Source organism: Hippoglossus stenolepis, chromosome 1, assembly GCF_022539355.2.
Source record: "Hippoglossus stenolepis isolate QCI-W04-F060 chromosome 1, HSTE1.2, whole genome shotgun sequence".
NCBI lineage: Eukaryota > Metazoa > Chordata > Actinopteri > Pleuronectiformes > Pleuronectidae > Hippoglossus > Hippoglossus stenolepis.
This window is the reverse complement of record NC_061483.1, coordinates 17,106,135-17,126,635: the sequence shown is the minus strand read 5'-3', so window position 1 is coordinate 17,126,635 and position 20,501 is coordinate 17,106,135. Positions and strand designations below refer to the sequence as shown.

Sequence of the window (20,501 nt, the reverse complement as noted above, 5' to 3'; positions counted from 1 at the left end):
TTGCTTAAAATAAAATAACCAACTCATGTCAGTAAACAGCTCGGCAGCAAACTGCTGGTGTGAGGTGTCATCCGGGGGCCACAGGGTGATCTGGTTGGAGCTGACTGAGCCGTTGCCCCCTGCATGGGGTCTTGTTCCATCCCACACAGCATATTGTATTTATAACTCTGGCTCTTGCTCTGCCCTCGTCTTACCTCATCCCCCAGTCACTTCATCTTTTACTTCACTACAGCAGGAGGTTGCACACCTCCTTGATGCGACAGTCTCAGCATTCAGTCAGCGTCTCTTTATGAGTTGCTATAATTAGCCCAGGAGCTAAATTCACTGGTCTCTTACTCTCTCATATTTTTGTCTTGTTGGTCTCTCTTAATTCAGCTTTCAGACATGCATCGAACTCTGGGCATTTTCCTGAAATTTTACAGAGGGGCTGTATGTGAGAACGCAAATGTCCAAGTCAGTTACTCCGGACTTATCCTGAACTTTTCCTGCCAGCCTCTTCGTAAAATGTCAAGACAATGTCCAAGGGAGCTCATTTGAGAATTCAGCAGGAAAATGTCCTGTAAATTAACAGCAAGTAAGTGGGCGTCTTGATGACGTTTTTAACATGCGACTCCTAATTGAAAAAAACGAAAAGAATACAAATATTTCAACAAAAAGGAAGAGAGTCGAGAGCTTTTGGTAAGGGCAGACGCAGCTGTTGATGTGCTGTAAACAAAAACGCATGATTTCCGCAGCAGAATTTATGCGTCATGTTCTGTCTCCTGTATTCTCTACCCTGGCGCCACCCCTTGCTTGTATAATGTGACATTTTCCTGTGGCTGGGAACACTTCATGCTTCATATGTGCACAGCTTATCCGTATCTTGTTTTTTGGGTACCAGAAGGAATGTTCCTGTTTGTGAGTCTTTGTACACAGGGTATGTAGGAGGGTGTGGGTACGTTATCCTAAACTGAGCTGTTCTCTCAGTTATTACAGTGAGGGATAGCATTGAAATGCATCTTATACAGCATGTATTGTTATCTGGGCTGCCATTAAAGAAAGGCTGCCTTTGCTTCCTGTCTGCTCTGAAACAGGCCCGGGCTCGCTAAATGGTTGTTTTGTGAAGCAGTGGCTTTACATCAGTGATCTCACTGGTTTGCCAGATCTCTGCAGAGACACACCCTCTAGGAAAAATAAGGGTTCTCCCATCACAAGACTTTTATCACCCACACACACTGCCTTTGTTTTTATTTTCCTGTCTGTTGCTGTTTATATGATGTTGCTGAATTACAGTACAATGATAGTATAGATGGGGACTTTCAGGGTAAAGTTTGTTGGAAGTGACAGTGTCGGTAAAGCTTGTCTACGTTATGAATGGTAGTGAATAGATGCAAGACAGAAAATGAGGGGAAAGTTTTGTCAGTTTAAATCAGCATTGACTAAATGAAAGGAAAATATTTGTACTAAAGATATAAAGACAGTGTTATATAGCTACAGGGTGGACACTAGAAATAAAGGAAGGAGTGAGAACATGCATATCTGAGACCATGCATATCTGTATTTGTGAATTCCAAATATAGACTTAAGTATAATTTTGTAAATCTGTTAATCCACTACATTTGAATATGACGAGTGACTCTTCTCTCACTGTGCGGCTCTGTCTCATTGCTTCTTAGCAGCGCTGAATCTGTAATGGTTGTTGTCCTTAACACTTGGGTGTGATTGACGTCAGCAAGGCCTCACTGGTCTCCTCTCATAAACCTGTGTGTGACATTCTTGCCCCGCAACATCTGACTGACAAGCATCATTACCAAGCGAAGCCCTTGGCATTGAGACCATAGGATTATTGTTATCCGAGGTTATATGAAAAGACCCTGACACCTTTCAGAGATCATAAACACAGGCTACACTCAGTACAAGACCTTGAGTCCAGCCATTTGTCAGGAATGTGACATCTTTTAGGTGTCTGCGACCGTTCCCACCATCCAGGGTGGATGTGCACATTCATGCACATCCACCCTCAGGAACCTAAAGCTCTGGGGGAGATGATGGCATGACGACCCTGTAAATGACTTTGTAAATCATCATCGGTTCACAAAATAAAGTGCTTCTGTGAAGGAGAACTTAAAAAACTGTATTTTCTTCTTTTGTTCATGATCTCTTTCTTCTCTCTCTTCTATCCTTATGTCAAACAGATTCGCTACATTTCTCAGACACAAGGTTTGCCAGGTGAACACTTATTGAACACGGGGACAAAGACGGCACGGTTCTTTCGCAGAGAGGCTGACTCACCTTATGCAGCATGGAGACTAAAGGTTAGTTGTATTCACACACTTAGATTTGTTACCAGTAATTAAAAAACAAGCAACCTCTGGTTAAGGTCAGGAATAACTCCCATTGGTCAAAAAAAGACTTGTTCCTCATAAAGAGGCAATGATACCTTTCCTGAAACAAAGGGTGTTAGTCACATTGCTTCACATACTAGGAATCAGATTGCGGTTCTTCAATGACATTTTCCTAGTAAGCAAAGCTACAACCAGAGGCTTCTGACATAGCGTGAATTAACTTACCGCTAATAACAAACTGTTTTGATCATAACATTACTGTGCACGGTGACCACTCGTGTCCTCACTTAAATGTCTTTTTCTTTAGTCAACAGATGAGCACGAGAAGGAGACGGGAATGAAATCAAAGGAAGCAAGGAAGTACATCTTCAGCTATTTGGATGACATAGCGCACGTACGTATTTGCTGCTCAGACCACAATGAACTTAAGACGAGTTCAGGGGAAGTTCAATATCAAATGAAGAGCGAATGTAGGTTACTAGGTCTTCACGGTAGGAAGTCTGTATGAACAAAAAAGAGCACGCACATCTAATTAAGGAGAAAGAAAAAAAAAAAAAGTGCCTGTAAGCGTAACTTACCATCTGTTAAATACTAAACCTGAATAAAAAGAAATGAAGGTTCAGGTATTACTTTGTAATAAGAGACCACAGTGGAAATTCCCAAGGCAAACATCAATGCTTGTTCAGGTCTGTACTTTTTGGAGTTGGAGGCGATTCTTGTGAATTCATTACTCATGATGAATAGAGGTTTATCATCCTTAGGAAATAGATATCATAATAATCCTTATTCATACACAGAGAAAACTGTATAGTAGAAATTAGTTTAATTATTTATATATCCTGTTTTTGTGCCCTGTGAGAAGAGGTTTTAACACAAGTGTTTGCATTCCAGGTGAACTTGGTGATGAATCTGGAAGGTAGTGACTTGTTGGCAGAGAAGGCAGACCGTCTGGAGTTTGTGGGCCTGCTGAAGAAGATGCTGTTGATTGACGCGGAGGAGAGGATTGCCCCTGCCGAGGCTCTCAACCACCCCTTTGTGACAATGCAACACCTGTTTGACTTTCCCCACAGCAACCAGTGAGTCCGCTGTGCCTCAAATTCTCCCACATGTTGTAATTTTGACCTCCCTACATACAGCTTGAACTCTCCCACGTGTGTCTCTTCTGCCCACAGTGTTAAGTCGTGTTTCCACATCATGGATGTTTGCTGGACTCGTCCCAGTCCGTACGAGATGGTCAACAGAAATAAAGGTCCATTTGTCAGACCTGTGACCACAAATGGTGCCGCCTCAGTAAACCATCCCTTCAGCAAGATGAACGGTGTCCATGCACAAGTAAGACGTACAGGAAATGTTGATGTGCACTGGGTGTTTTATTCCACTCATAGTAAGTAGGGATGCACCAATATGGAAATTCTTGGCCGATACCGATATTTAAAACAACAATCTAGCCGATAGCCGATACCGATATTTGTTTATTACTTGAATAATATGAATTTTGGTGTCGGATGGTAAATGACGTATTCTCCAAGCAAGCCTTTAGCCCCCTTTTTTATCTATATGACTGCTTGTGTGGCTGTAGTGGATGGGCAGAGGGGACATTTAATTATGTGATTTGGGAAAATTAAAAGTCCAGGACAACAGAAGGGAATACAAAGTATGGGATGCATATTTGATCATTTATATCATATCAAATATGTCATTTATATCGCTTAAAATCATTTTTCAGTCTGTTTCCTGGCGCGATACGCTCGCTCGCACGCCGAAACCATCGGTGAAGGGCGCTGGGCGCGGCGCGGCGCATCGCAGCCCATGTGAACCGCACAAAGGTTTAACAGGGGGGTGGATGGGAGGCGCCTGGCTTTCCTTGGCCCTGTGCTGCGCGGCGCGGCGCTTCAGCGCCCGGTGTAAACCCGGCGTCAGTGTACCATAATCTGGATGCCAGATTGGCAGGCTGCAGAAAACATACCAATGAACATCGGCCAATGTTATCGGTGAAAGTCAAGTTTATTACCGATAGGCCGATGGCAGTAAACGAGGCGAATATCGGCCGTTACCGATATACGGCCGATACATCGGTGCACCACTAATAGTAAGGGATATAAACAATTAGCAAAGGAAAATGAAAGGAACCAACTAACAAGAGTAAGTTTTAAATAACTGTATATTTCATTGTATTATTCAAATAAATATATATATTACTCTTTCCATTATAATTGAATAATCACTGATTGTAAGGGTTATTGACAAGCAGTGGTTTGTTCAGTTCATCTGCTCCTGTGAAGACTGTTCATGTCGACTATTTCCTCGACTTTATTGCTTTTGTGTATGCCGACTTGCCTGTCTTATTGCGTCTTTGCACTGCTGTCATGGCAACAAAATCACGTCATGTTTCTGAGGTCATGGCAACAGTGCTCATATCAGTGTTGTTGCTGAGGAGAAAAGGGAGATGACCCTCTTATTCGGGATGAGATCTTTTATAATGCAAAACACCTTAAAGTCTATTTCGAAAGCCACGGTGCTGAGGAAATGTGAAATCATGACCATGTGTGACTCATTACTCGTAAGACACTATAACAGTAACAACATGTGTGTTTCGTCAGTACAAATGTAAGGTTAAAGTCTCAAGGCTCTCTCATTCCTATTCAGAATTTCAACCTGATGAAAGAACACATGCCTTGCACAATAAAACAGCTGTGATTTATTTTTCCATTGAGCAGTATAGTAAATAATAAATCCTTGTTGCTCATGAGGATTTTGCAGGAAAGCATTGCAGCTCTTTTAGTATTATCCTTTGAAAGGCTGCTTTGTGTTTACTATCATGTGTATGGGGGCTGGGCTACATGCAGGAGCCAGAGCAGAACAACGTACGTCTAGTTCTCGTTATTCAATAAATGTGATTATAGTGAGGCATGAGAGCAGCGTGAGTGGTGAAGCAGAGGCACATGCTCAATTGTTCCTTGTTTATCCCTCGGGCCTGTCTCAAAGAGCAAGTTGAACGTTGTCCGACAACCTTTTAGTTATGGAGATATTTAAGAAAAGAAGATGAATAAAAGACGGTTATCAACCCAAGAGCTGCCAGACAATGTTCTGAGTGTTTTGTCCAATTAAAAATGTGTATCAATTTAGACAAGATCAACATTGAGGGGGTTGACAAGTGAGGAAGTGGGCATTGAATAGGTTAAATGTTTAATTATGTATATTGAACTACTTCTGGAGTGGAAGAGTCGAGTGTTATAGATCACAATGCTGATCTACCGCTGCTGAGCCAAGTGAGCCACTGTCTACCCGATGAGAAGCCAGTGTTAATGTCTAAAGTTAACCCACAAATCTCTCAGTACAATACAGGTTATTGTTCTGTGCCTGGCTGCAGAACAAGACTGCTCCTGACTTAAATGTCGCCACCTACTGGCTGTTTAATGTCACTGTTTATCATTTAAATACCTTAGAAGAGTCCACTCATCTCTTTTTTTTTTTCCTGTTTTCAGGGGTTAGCGCCATCAGCCCCCTCAGTGATGCACCCTGGGATAACACTGCAGACAGGAAGTGGTCAGTTTGGATGCAACGAGTCATATCAGCAGGCCCTCATTCTGTGTCCCCCATCCATTCAAGGTAGGAGTGTTGATCTTATTTTCACTTGTTTGTGACTCGTTTGGTGGTGGGACTGAATGAACTGAAGTCTGATATTATTCCTGTCCATTGTCTCTGAAGGAATCCCCACCAACGCGGCTAAAACAGCAGGCTACTCTGTTCGAATGGAGACTTCTGTGCCTCTGGTCACTCAAGCACCCCCCATCCAGCCCATACAAATCAGACCTGGAGTCATCACACAGGTGAGGGTCTAGCTAGGATAGAGATGATGGAAGTAGAGAATGTAATATAATCATTTATTATATATTTATCATTACATTAAAAAATGTTGTCATCACCCTGATGTATGTACGTGTGGGTTTGTGTGATGTATGAGCTGATTCAATTCAAAATACTCTCGTCCCTCAAGGGGCAATTCAAGGCCGGTGGGAGAGCAAACAAAAGTGCACAGACAATTCATCCACACACACAACAGATGAGACAAATCTAAAAATACAAGTTTAGAAAATACATAGCAAAACAATAAATGTCAGATTATCAGATCAATTATCAGAAAATGTTTACTCAAGGATTGATGAGGTCCAAGTGCAAGCGCATTCATCAAGATAAACTGACCAACCCTTGCACTGTGTCTGTGTACCAGTCTGACGGCCTCTGGAATACACCCAAACGTCCTTTTAGTTTTACATACAGGCAGATGAAAGCATCACTCAGAGGAAAATTACTAGATCTAACTGCTTTGCTTCTCTTCACTCCCATCAGGCTTGGTCCAACCGTGCACAGCAGATCTTGGTGCCCACTTGGCAGCAGGTGACATCAGTGCCCCCACCACCAACCACTTTGCCATCTGACACTGTGGGCCCTCAGAGATTGGGTGACTGGGGGTAAGCAATTTATTAGTGTGTGTCAGGGAGTTGCGAAATAGCCGTGTCTCAATTTAGGGCCGCATCCTTAATCTGCTGCATTTGTCGACTGATTGCGTCACAGCGGTGCGACTAGACTGTCCAAATTCAAAGGCTCCTCCAAATGCGGCCGGCAAATGTGTCCTTCCACCCCAGAGCAGCGGAGGCTTCACCGGCTGGATCCTTCCCGCCTCAACATTTCCCATAACTCATTGCGCTTCAGTGACTGTTTTTCTAAGAGGTAATGGTAGCAAAAAGCAGGGCGAAAATGTCAGAATTTAAGTACTAAGTACTTAACCGGTATGGTACACAATGGTAACAAAATGTTTTCAACATTTTTAATCAAGCGAAGAACATTTTCGTCCGTAGCTTTGTTGCTAGGCGACAGCTGTAACGGCAGGACAAGCTGGTGACGCAATAGGAAGACCAGACAGTCTTGTTTTGGTCCGGCGCGGTGTACGTGGTCGTTGGGGGATGCAGCTGTCGTTGACTGCATAGACCAGGTCCTCCGCAGAATGCGGCCGCTGAATTGAGACACAGCAAATATCTTTTCACTGACATTGTCTGTATCCTGTCATGACATTGTGCCTTTACAGGTTACAGGATATATATATATAAAAATTTATAAAACCCTAATATATTTGTTCTTTATTACCTTTGCTGTGCACACCCTGGAGAATGGCTGCATTGCTCTGATACAGAGTACAGCTTGCTGAGTCCCCTGAATGTTAATGACAGATGACTCATACGTGTCCTTTGGGACCAGGGACTGGGACCGTTTTGTCAGTAATGGTGCTAAAGCCTTTTGTCTCAATTTGCAATGTTCTGTTTTCTTAATGCAGGAAAGTGCGTCCCCATGGTAACCATTACAGCTCCATGATTGCACACCCTCAGCCATTCTTAACCAACCAAATGACCATGTCCACGCACCAGCCAATCAACATAGGCATTGCACATGTGGTGTGGCCGCAGCCGACTGCCAACAAGAGATCCAAGCCTTGTATGAACAGGTATGATGCATGGACAGTCGAGACACACACACGTGCCTTGAAAATGTGTTTCCCCTCTCTGAACACAATACGTTTTCCCCTGTAGGGGCAGCAACTTCTCCCAAAACACGAACATCCAAAATTTAGCATGCCAGTCCCCAAAGATGGCTGATACAGCAAAGAATGTGGTGGAGGTAGAGGAGGAGAAAGCTAGATGCCCTGAGGAAAGGCATGTTAACAGAGAGGAGCAAAGATCACAGCAGGTGGACGAGGATGACGAGAACTGCTGTAAAGTGGAGCGAGTGGACTGCGAAGAGCTGTCAGTTTCACAGGAGCAGCGGCAGGCCATGGTGATCTCTGAGCTTGCCAGCCCGACTGTCAGTGTCATCAGTATCAGCAGCGACGAGGAGGAGAGCGCACAAAGACACTCGATGGGCGAGTAAGTATTTAACTTCCTACTAAATATTTTCCTTACTTGTTGTACAATACCAGTGTCTAATTGGCTGCTGCTGTTTCCTCTCCTCCTGCACGCAGATGTAAGGGTAGTGCAGATTGTGAGGCGTGTCAGAGCACTGTCAGTATGGAGAGAGTGTGCTCCCTCAGCAGTCCAGACAGCACGCTCAGCACCAGCTCTTCAGCCTCAGCCCAGTCCAGCAACTCACCTTGCAAACACCCCAACAGGTATGGTCAATGGAGCCAAGTTAGAAAACGCTTAGTTGCTCCACCACATACAAAGAGACGTGTGTGTAACCTCCCTTCTCACTTGCAGTATGTCAGACGACGAGCAGGAGAGCGGTTGTGACACAGTGGACAGCTCGCCTGCCTCAGATGCCTCCGGCCATAGCAACAGTCCTTTCACAGAGCAACGCTACATGGCCGACAGCAACCAGAACTGCGAGCCCCGTGTTGCGTGCGTTGCCCCGGCGACGGAGCCTGGAAAGCCAACAGTTCGTACTGTTGTGGTGCCGCCGATGAGGGTGCAAAACAACAACAACGCTGGTGTCAGCGGAACACATGGCAACACAGGTAAAGCTGGATGCACTGGTAACACACATACAATAGATAAGTTCCTTTTTTAAGTCTGACTGGAATTAACATAATGCATAAAAGGTGTCAAGCTTACAGACTGAAATGTATGCCTTGTTATATACTTAAAATCGGTTGGAAGCAGATTATTAGACTTAAATTCTTTCAAACCCTTCATGGTTGTAAGAATAAAGCAGATGTCAGGATACCTTCTACCTGCTGCTATGTCTCAAGTCCACACTGATGGTGTTATTTACTCCGAAGTGCATGAGTAGGTCACACTCACTCTAAGATCCAGTCACCACTGCTGCTGTCTGCTCCACAGGTCACATGGCCTGGGATTTCACTGTCTTAGTAGGCCACAGAGGTTCTCACAGGTGATATGTCATATCTGCTCCGATCTCCTGAGTGGATATTTGTTTGCTGTCAACACTCCTCACTCCGGCTCCGGCCTCTGTGTCTGTGTGGATGTGCACTTTTTTAATGCCACATAACGCATACATATTCCCCCACGATTTTTAACGCTCTGAACAAAATATTCGAAACAAATGTTTGATGAATATTCAGATGTTAAAATGGAGTCACGCATGCAGTATGAAGGCTTACACAGTAACAACTGTGGTCAGTGGGACATTGCTGTCTTTTTCAGCAGCACTGCCATTTAAGACTGCCTCTTTTTAGAAGTGGTGGGTTCAAGTGTAAATCCTAAGAGAAAATCATAGTCATATTTCCTGTAATGTCAAAGGCATCTCCCTCCCCAACCCCCAAACTATTGCATGTAAAGCCTCACATAAAAGGGCACAGCTTACTATTCTAGTGCTACCAGCTGTATTTATAGGTGATGGTCTGACCCCTCTATAAACCCCCCCCGTATCTTCCAAACATTTCTATTTATAATCATCTAGATCATATTCGGAGGACAGTTGCCACTATGTTTAAAGGTTTGATCAAACACAGCTGAAATCACTGACAGGCCCACAAATCCTCCTGCCACAAATGTTGCCTTTTTCAGATGGTGTAGCTGAATCTTTTTTGTTTCTGTTATTTATTATGTGGGTAATAAGGTTGGATGCTGAATTGTTTGCACATCACCTTCATCACTCCGTGTCTCTCCTCTTCACATCCCACCTCAGTCTTCGAGTCTTCGTGCCAGTACAGAGGGCGAGGCATTCCCGGGCGACAGCATCACCACACCAACCCCCTCCTCAACAGGCCGCAGAAGATGAACCCTGCATTCCAGCCCCAGCAACAGCAGCCTATAGGTTTTGGGCAGGTAAGTACATGCAGTCACATACAGTACATGCATGTACAGTACACACAAGTGCAAACATACACACAAAAGCATATAAACACACACACAACTTTCTGTCCTCCACTTGCTAATGGTTATTGGAAGCAGTGAGACACTAGGCGACACTGGCCCCGATGATCAAGCAGAATATACAGAGCAATAAAAGTTTTTGTACGACCAGAGAGAATTTGTGAGGATCGAAGATGGCAAAACTATATTTAATATTCACAAGAAAACAGATGGCAGAGATTAAAACAGTTTAGTCACTTTTCAGAGGTAATGCTGGTTTGAATGGGGTGTCCTACCGAACACAATTGACAGTGTCTGCTTGTGGGAAGCCATATTTTATAAAGAATTGCCATGCTAAGTCTCTCAATGAGACTGCCGGATTAAATTAAGATAAACATTTTTATTATATCCTGTATTTGTCCCTTTTGTGGAGCATGAAGAAGTTGGCAAATTGTACCACAATTGTCCAATTTCTAAATCCATGAATTATTCCCTGAGAAATCATTAAAATGTCTTGTGATGTTAAAGAAAGTGATCCGTGGATCCGTTGCCTGATTCGGATCCACACCAGATTTGATGATTTAAAAGTTTTGTGCTAATCCGTCCAGTAGTTTGAGCATAATCTTGCTTGCAAAATAAAACAACCAATGGACAGTGGTGGAAACACTACGTCTGTGGTGGAGGTAATTTACAGAAAGTTGTAATGTAATTCACACAAATTAAGATAGTAAGACAAGGTTTATGTGATAATTGTTAATGGTTGATTAGAGACACAACAGTGACATGGAAAACAGCAGCATCTAGTGGCTCTCTAACACCAACACCAACTCAGGTGTTGATGAAAAGGCTCAATCAGATTTTCTTCTCTACGCCTTCAGGTGCAGCATTTCAGTTCCTGCCACCAGGAATGGAACGGCAACTTTGCCCACCGCAGACCACAGGCCTATATCCCCCCTACCATGCATGGGCACACATTCACCCTGTCCCACAGCAGTCCCAACCACACTACGGGCCCCCACCCCCACACCCACCCCCCCACCTCGGGGGCCACCCCCACTCCCAGCCCACCTTACTGTCCTATCCCCCGTCTGGTACTCTGGTCACAGCTGCGCCTGTGGCCCACCTCCTGGCTTCCCCAGGATCCTCTCGCCCCGTCCTCCAGCCCACCTACAGCATCTCCCACCCGGCAGGCATCATGCATCAGGTCACAATGGGCATCAACCCCCGGCTGCTACCCTCCCCAACCTTGCACCACCAGGGCCAATTCAAGCCCCTCTTTCCCCCGCACTCTTACATCGCCTCGCCCGCCTACACCAGTTTCCCTCTCAGCCCCACCAAAATAAACCAGTACCCTTACATCTGAGCGTGTTTGCCCAGGTACCCTTCATACCACCTGAGGGCTAAGTTAGCAGGGTGAATCCTATCTTTAAACCACAAACAGCATGGTTACTTTTTTGTTTTTTTCCAGAAACCATGGCACAACCACAGAGAAAGCAAGCTATTTTTTGAATCATGTAGACTTGGGTGTAATTGAACTTCAAGCTTTAAAATATAAAGTTCCAATGGTGGAGATGATTTGGGCAAGAAATTAGAAGGAAATAATGTATGAATGATTGAATGAAAGAATGGATTGATAGTTAAACTCACACTTAATGTGTTTTGCACATTTGATATATCTTTGCATTGGATCTTCTACAAATACTCCCCAAAACAGGTAAATAATTGGGGTGATGTTGAATAGTTAGACTTTGCACCCCTGATCCCAGCTATTTTTCTATATTGCCTTCTTACATGTGCAAGACACATCCATATTTGTAAAGCCATCCCAGTCTCTAGCTCTAGATTGACAGATGCACATGTTGTCCACCGTGTATGTCGTACAGCGTTTGAAGTATTTGTACCTTTTCGGTGTCTTTTGGTGTTAGCAATGTCAAGTCAGTTAACCAATTTAAATAGGGTCGTTCCTCACGCTGCATGTGGTCTTGCATGAGCAAAAATGTAAACGGAAAGATGCATAGACGTTGCTCTTATTGTTTGTGTCACAAGACTCGCTGCATTGTATAACTGTCCCCAGCCATAGTGCCTTACATATTTGAGGTTGTTAATGTTACTACTTATATATGACTATATACATGATTATTAATGTACTGGACTGCAGCACTTGAAATTCCAATCAGTCGATGCATTCTATGTGTGAGTATATATATGCACATGTGTATATGTCCATGCATAGCCTGCATGGATGTGATGTATCGCGGATAGCGGTGCTTCTTTTTCGGAGTCGGTGTAATATTTCAGTGTGTAGTGAGTAACCTTTTTGTTCTCTCGAGAAGAACGGCATGCTTTGCTGTTGCGAATGCTTGCTGTTTCATTAAAAAAACGTTATTTTCCGTTCTCCCCTTTCCCGAATGAACTAGTGTACAAAGTGCAAGTACTGAGTATTGCTTAATATTTGATAATCACTTTCTATTTAGTGAAACTCTTATTACTAACAGTATTTGTACTGTTTGATGAAACTGCAATACAATCTAAATAGTCATTAATTATTTTTGTTTTTTTGTTTTTCTTTTTCGTCTTCGTACTTTTCATTTTTGTGTGTTTTCACTTTGTTTCGTAGATGTTTAGAAGTGTGGTGGGCATGGCTTTGATTAGGTAAGGGGGGAAAAATGCAAAGAAATGGTGTGGAATTTTCTAAGCCTGAACAAACCATGCAGTATTTGATATACACACATATATGGACATATATTATAGAGCTAGACTATTTAGTACAGATGCTTGATAAGGTGTGAGTTATTTGTGTGCAATTCTCTCATTTATGCATGTGTGACAAAGTTAACTTTTTCCCTTTACATTATACCATTTGTTAAAGGCTTGAGGCTTATCGGTGTCTACTGCTTATTTTTCTACATTCCGTCAGGGAGGATATATACATATATATATGATGGTAGCACCATCTATATATATATGTGGATATGCTATGTGTGCGTTTTTTTGTTCATTTTACTAGTTACGTGTGTAATTTGTTTTTGTCTTTAATTTTCAAATGAAGTTGCTTGTGCAGCACCAAAGACTGTAATTCATTTCCTGAGCAAGGTAGCTATTCTGTTTGCATAGACCTCAGTTATACTGTAGTCGTAGAATGGGGTTAAATTAAAACAAACAAACAAAAAAAAGATGTATTTGTATTTAAAATGGCCGAGGTTTTGTCTAGCTTATTGGGCAATTAATAAGTCGTATCATTTCTTTCTTGAATGTATCATAGATAAGCTGCTATATGATGATTGCCACTTCAATAGCTGTGAAATTAGGTGATTTCTCTGAGTTTAAACCTAGCGTTGCTATTTTTGTATAGGTCCCTAATTATCTGAAATAGAAGTGGTTTTGATTTTTTGTGTTTTGCGTTCATATTTGGAGTGTCATTGTAACTACTGTATTGCTGATGATGAACATTAGTTGCATTCGTTGTTTCTCGGGGTGTGTGTTTTTGCATCAGTATTTTATCCTTATTAACCTTTTGGGCTCATCACTGCATATAAATGATGTATCGATGTAACTTAATTTTTTTTGTATGTTTTCATATTGATGTTTTGTACACATCTGAAGCTGTAGCTTGCAGGATTGATTTAACTTTCTCATTGTACGTATACGATATACTACCAGTACTCTTTAGGTGTTATACAGGAGCACTGTGAGATGCCAGAAAAAAAGAAAATCCATTGTGTTGATTTGATAAAACTTCTGTAAAGTTTCCACCGATCACACAACAAACACTCTGCCACTAAGCAATCATACAGGTAGTTAGGCTTGTAAGGGTTTGGCTGATTAGACTTAAAGTCCAAAACAGAATTTAGCCCAATGATTCTGTTCCAAAAAGAACGTTTCACAACTACTTATCGTTACCTTTTTTTAATTTATTTTGTTAATCTGTTCAATGTTATATCTGGCTAGAAAATCTCTTTTCACAATTTGTTCTTCTAAACTGCCTTGTGTTCGGATCGCTCTCCCCTTTATGAGTGTCTCATATCAAAAACGGTGTTTCGTCGATGCAAAACTGTGGCCATCGCTCCGTGTTCCTTACTGAAATTGAGACAGTGTGAGCAGCACTGTGTATGTGCCTTGAGATTCAGAAAGTGAGAATTGGAGATGGTGATTCCTCACCGCTTAATTGGAGGCGGAAAGCATAAGAGTCCAATTACAGTCTGTTATCATGTAGACAGTCCTTTTTAGCGGCCACTCAACCAGGAATTAAACACACCCACACACACACACACATATGAAATAGGACTTCGTCACAGTGTCGGTCCAGGGACTTGTTCTCCTCTGATCAGCTTGTAGACACGACAGAGGACATGTACACAGCGGTGCTGCTGGTTCTCTTGTTACAGATTAGCGCCGCCACTGAAGTCTCTGTGATAACACACCAATAAAACACACACACACCCAACCTCTTTGAATGATATGACACTCAACGATCTTTGGATAGTCACTCTGGCTGAACAGCAGATGCAATACTTTTACATTGTGCGGTCATTGCACCACCAAGTGTTCTTAGATAATCTCCATGCTTTACATTACCGTGCATGTACACCTGAGTTGCTTCACTTTGTCTGCCTAGAAGAAGCCGTGCGCTCTGAGCAGCGGTTCCACCGAGCAAGTCGAGGCCGAGCGGGAAGTAACCGAGACAGCGCCGGCTTTGTAAAACAGGACCCGTGCTTTGTTTCCTGGATGTTTTCTGTGTCCTGGAAGGAAACTGCTCCGTCAAGGAGATGGTTGCGGTTTCTCTGCACAGTCAGTCATGAGTGCAATACTCCCCACTTCAAACACTGACATTAATGTGGTTGTATGATTTTATTTGATGTTTTTTATTTCTTACCTGTTTGCGTTACTGATCATACTCCAGTATCACGTTGGGAAAGAAACGCTTATGACGACAAGGCATGAACTTGGCAGATTAGTGCTTGAAATAGTTCCCCAATAATAAGCATGTGAAATGTAATCTGTGTTTTGATTCCTCCAAAGGTATTCACCAGCAATGCGCCTGCATAAACTCTCCGATACTTGTTTAGGAAAATGGAATTGATGCAAGAGAAGAGAAATCTGTAAAACTGTTTTATTTCTCACACAATTGACACCTTTTGTTTGGATTGTTTTTTCTTCATTTTGAGGATTTAACATTTTTTGAACATTTAACAGATAAAACAGTCATGTGTAACATTATTACTTTAAAAGTTATCAGTAAAAACAAATCCTCTGCTGCGGTATTATCCTTTTTGAGACGTAAATTCAGGGTCTGTATTATTCTGAACGTGCTACTGTGTTACTCTTGATTTGATTGGATCAGGTTTGTTTTATTTTCAGTTTTCTGGTCATCTTATCAATTTCAGAGTTAATTCACACTGCAAGTTATGGAATCGTCTGCTCATCAATTTGATTATAAAATCTGAACTGTTACTGTTTATTACCTGTAGATTTTTTTTTGTGGCTTTTCTTTTGTTTCTTCGTTTATTTTGTTTGTTTCATTGGCTTTTTTATTTTGTGCTACACTAGTTTGCCATGTAGCAATTGCACTGTGCAATATTTACAGTATGAGGACTGGGAAAACTAACTCTATGGATGTGATGTCTCTTTACAGTTTGCGATAGTGTTTCCTCTCTAGTTCTCAGTGATTTAGGTGTGACCAAGCCTTCTCTACTTTGTCACATTAAGCGGGTTTTCCAGGTGACTCTTTTGGTGAGTGTCAAAATAAGACTTTATGGTGTATTATTGTTAAGATTCACTTTGAATTAAAAAAAATCTATTGATGCAGATCTTCCTGACTCTTGTCTCTTCTATCGTTCACATTCATGAAGGTGCCTTTATTTTCTTGCCTTGTATTGAAACTTTATTGTACTTACGTTGTTTTCAAACTCTTAAAAACAGAAGTTCCGCAAGTAATAAGGATTCTTATTGTTGATATTTTATTTTGTCACAACTAACAAACACATAACTTGTTAAACTAGTAATGGTCCAATAGGGACACACTATTAAACTAATATTTATTTTATTAATCATTTATTTGAGTATTTATTGTCCTGCTTGGGGGAATATGACTTACAGCAGAGCACAGATACAACAATTACAATATTTGCATACATACATTATAACAATAAAACAAGAGAGTTGATGAGACTTTTTTTATGTGTATGCACAACAACAACCTAAAACCTTAAGTATTATGAATGTGAGATAAAACAAAATGTGTGCTATAGCGTGTAGTGTGTTTAAATGGGATTACTTCTCATGTAAATCAAGCAAACATATTGCACTATAGGTACAAATGAATATACAATGGTTGACACTTTTCCAAGATTACCTTTCAAATGTTATGCTTTTCGAAATACAACGATCTTTAATTTACAATGATGCAAAGAAGCAATAAATCCTCACGTCCGACAAACTGGAATCAGAGAAGGTTTCCTATTCTCTTTGACAAATGATTAAAATGATGAATCAATCATGAAAATAGTTATGTAAGTATTGACAGCTTGGTATTGATAAAATGCCAGTTGATGTATCAGATTAGTTTCAGCTTCAGAGCCTGATTGGTGACAGTAGGTCGTCATGCTTTAGCAGCACAGGGCCAGTACTGGGCCAGCTTAGATATGAAATGATACAATGGTTGATTTTAACATTATTTAAATTAAATTGAATTGCTGTTTTATTCTCTTGTGAGGCACTTTTTAACTTTGTTAAGAAACATGCACTACAAATACTAATGATAAAACTGATTTAATAATACAACTACTACTAATAAAAAGTTATTATAATCATTTGTATTATTGTTGAGAAATAATAATATATAAATATATCCAACATGTCACCCAAGCAACAACTGAGAATTAATTAACCATATCTATATAAAAACATGTTATGACAGAAACTGTAGTTTCACCGACATATTTTAGTGACCACGAGGGGATTGAATGTTCTTTTACATCTAGGTCGATAGACAGGGACATTGGTTTAGAACAGCTGTAGGTGTTTGCATTGAAGCTAATAGCTAATAGCCTAAACCTAACCATAAATCCCTGAGAAAGGCAACAATACCCTGAGAAATACCCCACCCAACTAGTTTAACAGAGTTATCGTAAAGGACGAAGGGTCCAAAGAAGACGAAACCTGAGTGTGTGGTCTGGACCCAATTAATACGCCATGCTAGTTGGTTTGCAAACTTTAATTGGAGAGTATAATAGGAAGCTACGCCGCCAGGAAATTCAGGAGGGGGAGGAGCTAGATGGGATATAAAAGGACCATGAAGTGGACGTCTCTGACCCTGAACCCAAGGTCCCAGACCTCGTCATTTTGCCTGGAGCGAGAAGAAGAAGAAGAAAAGGAAGAAAAAAGTCTACTATCCACAGTTAATGGAGACTATATACTTGAGGAATATGGTGGCGACTTCACAGGATGAAGTGGCTCATAGGAATTTCATTATCCGAGAACAGGCCAAAATAATTCAGCACCTCAAGGCTGCATTTATAGAGATGTACGACTGCAACCACCACCTCAAGAGGCAGAAGTACCAAGTCACTTCTGCCTCTTGAGGTGAACCCAAGGGTCTGGGACACTGTGTGTGAAAGAGCACGAAATGATCTACAAACAAGCCATGAATCGACTGTTTGAAGAGAAAGACGTGGGACCTACCAAAGAAAAAGTAAAAAAAACTAATGTAGGAAAGCAGACCAGATGAAAGCCCACTCCTGCAGTGTCCCGTTATAAAATCCATAATAAAACTTAAACTTTGATTATTCAAAACTGTACAAGATATGGAAAAACTATATACAAGGTAAATAGCTGAAAGTTTAAATGAAGTGTCAAGCACAAAGTATGAAGACGTAGGAACATTGCAAAGAGCAGAGAGTTTCTGAAGAGTTATACACATATATATATATACTGTATCTATATATATTATATATTTCAAAATGTGAGTGTATAATATAGTTTTAAAAAATCTAATCAAATGTCCTGTCCATTGTAATGTACAGGACAGGATTCAAATGATCAAAGCAGTCCTTTAATCTGCAACATCAGAGTCAGTCCTTTGATATGCAATATCACAGTCAGTCCTTTGATATGCAACATCACAGTCAGTCCTTTGATATGCAACATCACAGTCAGTCCTTTTATCTGCAACATCACAATCAGTCCTTTTATCTGACACATCACAGTCAGTCCTTTTATCTGCAACATCACAGTCAGTCCTTTGACCTGCAACATCATAGCCATGTGGATTCCCTCAAAATCACATTTAGCAAGACATCCCTGTTAGATAGTGAAGCGCACACCGAGAGACGAGCACACGTTTTTGAGGAGCTTTTCTGAGACAGGATGGCAGAAAGGTACAAAATGCAAGAAGAAATCTGTGACCTGCTGACGACCATGAAGCAGGATCATTCCCTTAATGCACTGGTGCGTGATAACTTGAACCAGCTGCGACACTGCTTTGACTCTATGGATGAAAAAATCGCAGCAGAACAGGAGCCTCTGCAAAATGACGAGGTCACGCGATGACACAACTGATTTATGTGAAGCACAGTGTTTTGGTGTCAGCAGAAAGACTTCTCTTAGAAAACTGTACAGTGGTGCCACTCTCTCCATTCCAATATATTATCTTGGATGAGCTTGACAGGCAAATGTTGAAATAAATTGCACTGTTTCTAATTTTTTTTTATAGCATTGACCTTTGCTCATGGTATACAATGTAATTCATAAGAGAAATCTATATAAGCTACAATTTCAGATTTTATATTTATTTTAAGCCTGGTGTAATTACGCCAGATATTTTAGTTGGTACCTTAGTTAGTACCTTTTAGAAAAAGGTGTTACCTCTGCACAACTGAGTGAAACTATCCTGATTTGCATTTGTAAAGCTCACAGCATTGTCATTTACATGTGAAAGCCTCCCCTAGGCTTAGGAGCAGGGGGGTCACCTCCCAACATTCTCAGGCTTGTAAAACTGCCAGAAACTGGAACCCCGCATCAATTCCGGGCAGTTACTGGCAGTTTTCTGTGCTGCCTGCAGATTCCTGTGAACAGCCGTTAACCTGAAATTCCACTGAAATTTGCAGCGACAGTATCTGACACAAATACTTCTTTTCATGCAGTGAAAAAGAAGCTAAACCTTATCTAATATTATGCAACAGTCCTGCAACATATCCACAACTTTATTCTCCTAATCTTATAACGATTTCTAATTAAATTACAACTTTATCCTCGTAATATAACTTTTCCAAATGAAATAGCAATTTTACTTTCGTAATATTATGATTTTTTAAAAGCTTTGTTATAACTTTATTCTCTTATTACAACTTTTTACTCATTAAATTACAATTCTACAATGAAAAAGCCCCAAAAGGGAAATAATAATAATTAAATTGTTGTAACATTGTCCAATTGAAACAAAATTGCTAATGCTACATCAGAGCCCCTACTTGAACAGATCTATTAGTCTTTATGTAATAATATTGATGGCGCCACCTACTGGCAACAGGAACTAAGCTTTGTTTAACAACTATTATTCAATTTACATACAATTTCCACCATGTGATCTGCAATTGATAGCGTGGACCGTAATGAGCAATTAGCAGGCAAGGATCGACATCGCGTGATGGACGCAGGAAGTGAAGCGTTTATCCTTGCCGCAGTGCGCAAAACGCATCCAACGCGAAGACGTGCACTTGGTCATTGATTGCTCTCTCTACTAACCGCAACAGGCTTCAAAATGCATGTGCTTGGGTGTGTCAGTGCTACAACGTAGCCCTAGTTAGAATTAAAATTACTCCAGAATACGTACATTTTCACCACTTTCTAATTTTCTGCAAACTTTGGTAACGATTTAAGCATGTTGAAGCCCTCAAAAAGCCCCTTCTTTTGCCTGAAAAAAAAAAAAAAATTGGATTATTATAATAATAATAACGGGCCCGAGCACATGCTTTGGTGAGTTTGAGCATGGCTAGGCCCTGAAAAAGCCCCAAAAGGGAAATACAAATCCTTCGAAATACAATAGGGCCAAGCATATGGCACCAGTAAAGCCATCATCATCATATATCACAACATCACATATCACAACATCATATATCACAGCCTTCTCAGCAGCTGCCACAGCTCTGAGACAGGTTTGAAGTCCAGCTTCCTTTGTTTTTGGTTGTAGCCTTTGATGCTGAGCCGTCAACATCAACTCCACTCCTGCATTATCAGCATCAAAGGATTCATGGTCCATGTATGTCCGAGATACAGAACCTCGTGTTTTGATGGCGTGTAATCAAACCTTGATGCCACGCCAGAATACAATTACTTTTTGGGGTTTTGAATGTCCTGCAAACTTTGATATGAATTT

The 20,501-nt window shown here is 41.2% G+C and overlaps 1 protein-coding gene across 1 annotated transcript in view; it reads left to right on the top strand.

Annotated features, from left to right (window-relative positions):
- hipk3b (homeodomain interacting protein kinase 3b) overlaps positions 1-15,936 on the top strand; it is a 40,059-nt gene extending 24,123 nt beyond the window's left edge. Inside the window, 14 exon segments of the mRNA XM_035153904.2 lie at positions 2,175-2,294; positions 2,632-2,718; positions 3,216-3,400; positions 3,497-3,656; positions 5,810-5,933; positions 6,033-6,154; positions 6,675-6,796; positions 7,657-7,824; positions 7,910-8,242; positions 8,338-8,484; positions 8,573-8,829; positions 9,963-10,102; positions 11,008-11,160; positions 11,163-15,936. Of these exon segments, the coding sequence (XP_035009795.2) occupies positions 2,175-2,294; positions 2,632-2,718; positions 3,216-3,400; positions 3,497-3,656; positions 5,810-5,933; positions 6,033-6,154; positions 6,675-6,796; positions 7,657-7,824; positions 7,910-8,242; positions 8,338-8,484; positions 8,573-8,829; positions 9,963-10,102; positions 11,008-11,160; positions 11,163-11,492 (2,448 nt within the window). The 3' untranslated portion in view covers positions 11,493-15,936.
- Positions 15,937-20,501: the final 4,565 nt, after the last annotated feature.